We start from the raw sequence: 7,195 nt of genomic DNA, 5'->3' as shown, positions 1-7,195 counted from the left end.
GTGGCCCATACATATACAGCCACCCAATTAGATAAGATGGATGAAGCAAAGAAGTGCAGACTGACAGGAACTGGATGTAGATCTCTCCTGAGAGACACAGCCAGAATACAGCAAATACATAGGACAATGCCAGCAGCAAACCACTGAATTGAGGACGGGACCCCGGTTGAAGCAATCTTAGAAAGGAGTGAAAGAGCTTGAAGGGGCTTGAGACCCCATATGAACAACAATGCCAACCAACCAGAGCTTCCAGGGAGTAAGCCACTCCCCAAAGACTATACATGGACTGACCCTGAGCTCCAACCTCATAGGTAGCAATGAATAGCCTAGTAAGAGCACCAGTGGAAGAGGAAGCCCTTGGTCCTTCCAAGACTGAACCCCCAGTGAACGTGATTGTTGGGGGGAGGGCGGTAATGGGGGGGGAGGATGGAGAGGGGAACACCAATATAGTAGGGGAGGGGAGGGGTTGCGGGGATGTTGGCCTTGAAACCGGGAAAGGGAATAACAATCGAAATGTAAATAAGAAATACCCAAGTTAATAAAGATGGGAAAAAAGGAAACAACTTAAATTTTAGACAAATGATTTTAGTATATAAATTTGATTTTGTGTTTATACAGAATATAAAGATTTCCCTCATTAATCTCTCATGTGAATTGGATTACAGGCCAGAAGGAAGACACATTCTGCGCACAAAATACACCTCGTATGTGTGCAACTGGTGACAAATGGTGTCCTGCTCCTGCATGTACATTAAAGGACTGCCTCCACTGTCTGTGGTTTGGTCACGTGGACCTTAAGGAATTTTCTGGGCAGGTAGGCTTCATTCTGGTTCTGGGACTTGAGCCTCCTTCATCCTCTAAGGATTTCACCCTTTACCTACTTCAGTTGTAGGCTTGGGCTTCTCTTTACCTTTGATACCTTCTCCACCTCAGTTACTGCCCGCTGCTTCAGGCCACCGCTGCGGACCTTCACCTGGGACTGGTTATTTTGTTTCTTTACCCTGGGCCCAAGGAACCCTGAGGGTGCAGCTGCAGGTGAGTGAGATGAAGGGGTGGCCAATGTGAGAGTCCTGGCCCTCGGGGACCTCGGGAATCTCTGCATGTGCGACTGAGGACCAGAGCTACCAGGTCCTGTAGGGATTCCCAGAAACAAGTAGGAAAAGGTGCACTAGGAACCTGCAAGAATGGAGCTCGGAAAGCCCAGAATTCAGAGTCCAGGTGCCTGGAACTTTCTCAGTTCTCTGTGCTGGATCCTGTGCGGGGAGGTACTGAGGATTCCTGATTTTCTCAGCAGCTCTGGTCACACCCTAGGCTGCCTGGGCTCAGAAAGGACCATGGCAAAGAGAGCCACCACCATGTACAAACTTTCTCTCAGTCTGGGCCTTTTGGTGCTGCTGAATTTTCTGAGAACCGCGATGCTAGATAGTGAGCTCCCAGGGTCTACATGGAGGGGGTCTACATGGAGGGGGTTGGGGCCCTGAACAAGGACCTAGCTAAGTCAGGAAGTTCTCTCAGTCCTGAGCTTCCAGGAATCTCCTAGGCTTCTTCTCCACTTCACCACCTTAGCAAATGGAGACCCTGGATATTCCTGCCTCTACTCCCCTCCTCCACGCTGCACATAGAAGTTCTGAAAAAAAAAGTTATGGCAGGAGGGCATAGAGGGGCTACAGGGTTGAAGGTTACAGCTGACAGAAAAGAGTACTTGGTGATGTCCTCAGCACCACTGGGGTCCTTAGGAAGGAAGTCTAAAAACCAGTCTCTGGGACTGGATATGCTGGGCACAGTGCTGAGCCCTCCAAGGGAAAGGCTCAGACAGCTGACCTGGATCTAAGGCAGGCTGTGCTCAGAAGACTGCCTTCCTGAGGATTCCTCACAAGCTCTGGACCATTTCAGAATCTGTTCTTGAGCTTTCCCTCCTACCTTCCCATCCACAGTCTCATGGTACCTCCCAGAAGGGTGGGAAAGAAAGGTTTAAGGAGATACTTTGGGCCTTCAAGCAGGTCACAGACAGACAGAGATCTCTTCGTGAGAATGCATTAGGTGTGTTGATTAAAGTGGGGGAAGCTGAGTTCTGATGGCCAACAGTGCTGTGTGACAGAGCACAGTGGGAGCAGGGATGAGCACTGACCTCACAGCTAGCAGCTGTCCTGTCCAGGACAACTGGGGCATTGCCTCAGGAGCTTCCCTCAACACCAGGATTCATGTTGAATTTCCATGTGTTCTATGTTGCCTCCCTTCCCCCTGAGTGTTCAGATAGATTTTCATCCCCAGGAACATGGATATTATCTGACAGATTTTATACTTCAGCACTTGATATTAGACAATAAAAGTACTTGCAAGACAAATTTCCCGGGTGACATATATGCCTTTGAGGAGTTCTAAGACAGTTAACTATGGCATAGAATTAAGATCCAGAAACTGCTGGAACTCTTGATTAGAGGCTTCTCCTCCTGATCCATCAGAGAGATTGTGAGTGCTAGAAAGCCATGACTCCTTTGGATCCCTGCTCCCACTTTGGACCTCACCTGCCTATTTCTCTCACAGGTACAGACTCTCTAAGTTGTACCTTCACTGTTAAGTACAGATCCTCACCTGGACAGTGCTCAGTGAATGGAAAGCCTCTCCTTCTTTTTAATGATGAAAGACAGAACTCACGGGGTAAACCTGAAAAGAAGGGAAATGCCACTAAGGTGTGTGCTGAATTGAACCAAAGACATTTTTCAGAAGATGATGAACCTGGAGTCATGGCTCTTTGAGTCCAAGGGTAAGTATGAGGCAGAATGCAAAGATAGAGATTATGAATGAGGAAGAGGAAGAACAGAGCATATGCAGGAAGGGGTTGTGGATGTGTCTGCATGTAAGAGCTGAATATTGACCCAACCTTGAGGTACATGGCACCCAATGTGTAAGAAGCAGCACGCCAGGGAGGAAAGAATACAGAGAATGCAGAGAACTAAAGGACCATTGAGGGAGGATGATTGTATAAAGGGTGGAAGACGATGGTGTTTGGTGTCATTTGCAGGTAATCACACCTTGCAGGTCACTGTACAATCTCAATATAATCAAGGAATATTCATGGATGGATGCTGGGCCTTCACGATTGATAGACAGTATCCCTTCTACTTTTATCCAAAAAACCTGACCTGGAGAGAGAGTCATCCTGATGCCAGCAGGACCGTGAGTCAATGGCAGAACAACAGGGAAATAGCCCAGAGTCTCAGGACGTGCTCCATGGGGGATTTCAGCCAGTGCCTCAGGAAATTGTTGACAGACTCCAGAGAAGTGCCAAGTAAGTAGTTATGTAGATGATCACGAGGAAACACCCACAGAGTGGGGAAGGCAAGACTATTCTCCTGAAATGGGTGACGATTTCCCTGTATGGATATCAGCATGAGTGTATGATCAGCCTAAAGCTTTTCTCATTTTTCTCAGGATCAACAATAACGACCTTGGATCCCACCCAGCCTTCATCTGCCACCCAGATTCCACCCACAGTGGACAGTGCCTCATCTGTGTTTACCACCTGCAGTCAAAATATATTTGTATTGATTCCTTGTTTAGCAATATTAATCATCAATGCATTGATCCGTTAGGTGCCTTTGTGGTTGCTACCATGATGAAGAAAAAGGTAAGGAAAGGGCTGGGCTCACTCTTCTTCTTGGTATATTAATCAGGTAAGAACATAGGAAAGGGGTCCCAATGGTCTAACGCAAGCCACTCTCTATCTGTGTACTAGAATGAAGTCTAAGCTTAGTCTTCAACCCCCTCTCCAGAGTAATGTTGGAGATGATGATTGTTGGGCACAGGAGGAAGGCAGAGTCAGCATAACTCTACAGTCAGCAGAGGATGAACCAGGAATGTCCTCGTGAGGGAACAGAGAATCCATAGTCCTAGGATCCAAATAAGATACAAGGAAAACCTAAATGAGGTGTTCACTCATCATAACAACAAAAGTTACCATAAGAATGTGATTAAAGGTCTGGTTTTTTTCTGGCGATGACATGATCCAGTGCAGTAATTCTTATGCCCAGGGCCACGTGTGTACATCAACAGCTCCTGACTTAGGCCAGCCCTTAATACAGAAGGATCAGATTGAGCAGAGTGTTCAAGAAGTCGGCTGACCTGTAATCTGAGCACTCAGGCAGCTCAGTGAGAACGACCACCAAATTCAGGGCCAGCCTGGGCTGCATAGTTGAATCTTGTCCAAAGAATGAAGAAAACTGCAAAGTCCACTCATTTAACTTGGTCCCTCTACCTAGGCACAGTTGCATGCATGTGAAACTGTGACTCCAAGTCTCTGTCCTCTGAAGTTGAAGCCGAGTTTAGTCAGGGAATGTGAGATGAGTGCTCACAACTGACATTCTTGGCTTTTTCCAAATACATAAGAAAGGAAAAATATAATTTGTGTAGAAAATGTCAATGTTCTTAGTATTTTAATGTGTTCTAAAAATGTTTCCATATAATCATAGGTTGGTATTTTAATGTCAAGTGACATTTCAGATATTTAGTCAATATCATTATTTTTAATAACTTATATTGCATAAAAGTTTTAAATCCACTTGTATACATCTGCAGACCTACATTTCCTCTGTGTGGGAAGCTGAGGCAGGAGGATTGCCACAAGATTTCAAGCTTGTTGTCAATTACATTCTAAGCTTGGGTTCGGCTTGAGGGATACAGAGAAGCCTTGACTCCTAAGAATTAAAAAAAAAAAAGAAAAGGTAGAAAGAAGGAAAGAAAAGTAAAAGGCCAGCAAATACAGACAGAGTTATATTTTGCTGGCTTCCTATATTTTCTGATATTTTCATGTTTCCTGATGTTTTTAATATTTCCTTTTTATTCACAATTTTTGGTGTATTCGACTTTCAGCTCCAGAAACATTTTAAGCCCCATCTTACCTGAGCTTGTGGTGGGAAAAAATATCTAGAAAAAAAATAACCGAGAAAAGGATTGGGTAACTGAGTCTGGTCTGTGATGTGGGCAAGTGTCTGGGAGAGGGAAGTAGAGTGGATGCTGAAGCTGATGCCCAGGAACTCACTGTAAGCCTCACCCCTTTTTGTCACAGGTGCTCCCTGCTGTAGTCTGATCTGCAGTCTTCCTCATCAGCTGTGTCTGGTGACACTTGAACATTGCCTGTGGCTTCTTCCTCAAAGTCTCAAACATAAGTATGTCTGACGGCATCTTCGAAATCTGTGCTGTTGACTTTGGACCAAACTGTTGGGAACCCAGCAGACTGATGGCTGTCAGAGCCTCACTCCCCAGGGCATCAGGGTGCCCTAGGCCATCGCTATAAGCACTTTCTCTTGCTCTGTTCCTTCTGCTTTCTTATTCTTGGATGGAGGCGTCATGGAGATCAAGGCAGCTCTAACTCTAAATTATTGATCGCTGTACAAAACAGGGGCTTGCCCTTGTGACTTCATTTTACCTGGAGAAGTTGGTTCCTTTCTGGATGCAAAGCAGATGTTGGGTGACAGGACACCTTCCTGTTAGCACAGACACATGCCAGGCAAATACCACCCACGAGGCAAAGGCTGGTAGTTAATGTAATCCTAAAGGTAAAAGTGCATCACCTCTACTCTTATCTAAGTTGGTTGGAACAAGTTAGCACAAATGAACCTCAAACCATACAAGAAAACCAGGTCTGAAGATTTATCCCACCCTCACCTGGAGCCTTAAAGGGTCACCTAACCCTACAATATTTATGTCACAACAAACTAGCCACCAGGATGTCTATGTGTCAGGGAACCTGCAGGCAGGGAACTCCTGGCCATATTAAGCCCTCAGCTCCATCCACACTGTTAATGTCTCCTCCTTGAATCACTGTCTGACAGCTCATCTGCTGCTCATGCTAATGTGGGTCTGCATCTCACCTGCTGGATCCTCAGTCCTGCACCTCACCTGTGCAGTTCACTCAGTGCTGAGGCCTGGTGCAGCCCTGCAGCTCTCCATGAGCTCCCTTCACAGCTCCTCTAACCACCTGTATTCAGTCTGTCTGTGTGTCTGTTATCCCTCTGTCTCTGCCTCCAGGCTGGTCTCTTTGAATTCCAATGGCAACTCTTTCACTCTTCTGCAGCCAATCTGTGATCTGAGGCCATAAGAAAACTGTGTGATGTTCAATGTGTGATCTGGGAGTTTATCTCATAATTAAGAGTGGAGTAAGAGAGCTAGGGACTGGCCAGTTGCCAGTGGTAATTAGGACTACCTGGCAATCACAGCCAGTGAATTGGATGGAGCTAGAAATTAAGACACATATGTGAGCACCTATTTTTCCTGGCATAGCTCACTCTGGATTTCCTCACAATATTCCTCACACATCCAGTGAATAAACAGACCATTGGCAAAGAAATTGGATACACACAACTTTTGTTCAAAGAAATGCATTGTCTGGTGATAGAAATAAAATTCTTCATCCCTACCAAACCCTGGCCAACAGAGACTAAGCTTGCTCCACTGATCCAATGCCTGCCTCACAGTTCAGTGCACCCTCACACTGTTCAGGGTGACATCTGACCAAGGTGTGCGGATCAGGGGAGCCTTCCATCAGCTTCTCATGATGAACGGGTTAGCAAAAATAAATAAAGAAACAGTAAGAGAAGTGAGCAAACCTCAGATCACACATGTATGACCATTTATATCTAAGGAGGTTATAAAATTATACTATATTATGAATTTATGGTGTGTAAAAGAAAACTAAGTAAATTGGTAGCTAAGGTAAGAAACATGAGTATCAGACTAAGAAAAGATAAATCCTCAAACAGTGTGGCGTCCAGGGCCGCACAGGGCCACAGATGATAATCACAGTCTTAGAGTATATGGCTCTACCATGCCAGGAACTCAGAGGGGCCTGGCACAGGCATCCAGATGTTTCAATCACAGCGGACAAGGATATAAATATTTTAGTGAGGAACAAGGGACAATGAGACAGTTTAGTCGTACAGTGCTTGCCCCTTACAAACACGAGGACCTGAGATTCCTCCTCAGAACCCGAGATTCCTCCTCAGAACCCATGCACTCTGTGATGGCACATGCTTGTAATCCCAGTGTAGGGAACAGAGAGACAAGTGCATCTCTGGGGATTCCTCCTCAGCCAGAATAGTTGAATTGGTGAGTTTCAGTAGAGATGAGCGCAAGACACAGTGTGCATGGCATCCTGGGAACTGACATCCTAAGGTAATGAGTATTCTCTGAAGTATGA

The 7,195-nt window shown here is 45.7% G+C and overlaps 1 protein-coding gene across 1 annotated transcript; it reads left to right on the top strand.

Annotated features, from left to right (window-relative positions):
• The first annotated feature begins 535 nt into the window (after positions 1-535).
• LOC120098766 (histocompatibility antigen 60b-like) lies at positions 536-4,157 on the top strand. The gene is made up of 3 exons (XM_039098390.2): positions 536-2,764; positions 3,023-3,289; positions 3,433-4,157. Exons 1-3 carry the CDS (start codon positions 2,728-2,730, stop codon positions 3,591-3,593), a joined length of 465 nt encoding a protein of 154 aa, XP_038954318.1. The 5' UTR covers positions 536-2,727; the 3' UTR covers positions 3,594-4,157.
• The last annotated feature ends 3,038 nt before the right edge of the window (positions 4,158-7,195 follow it).

Source organism: Rattus norvegicus, chromosome 1, assembly GCF_036323735.1.
Source record: "Rattus norvegicus strain BN/NHsdMcwi chromosome 1, GRCr8, whole genome shotgun sequence".
NCBI classification, from domain to species: domain Eukaryota; kingdom Metazoa; phylum Chordata; class Mammalia; order Rodentia; family Muridae; genus Rattus; species Rattus norvegicus.
Note: the sequence above shows the minus strand (reverse complement) of the source record. Positions and strands in the feature narration are given on the sequence as shown.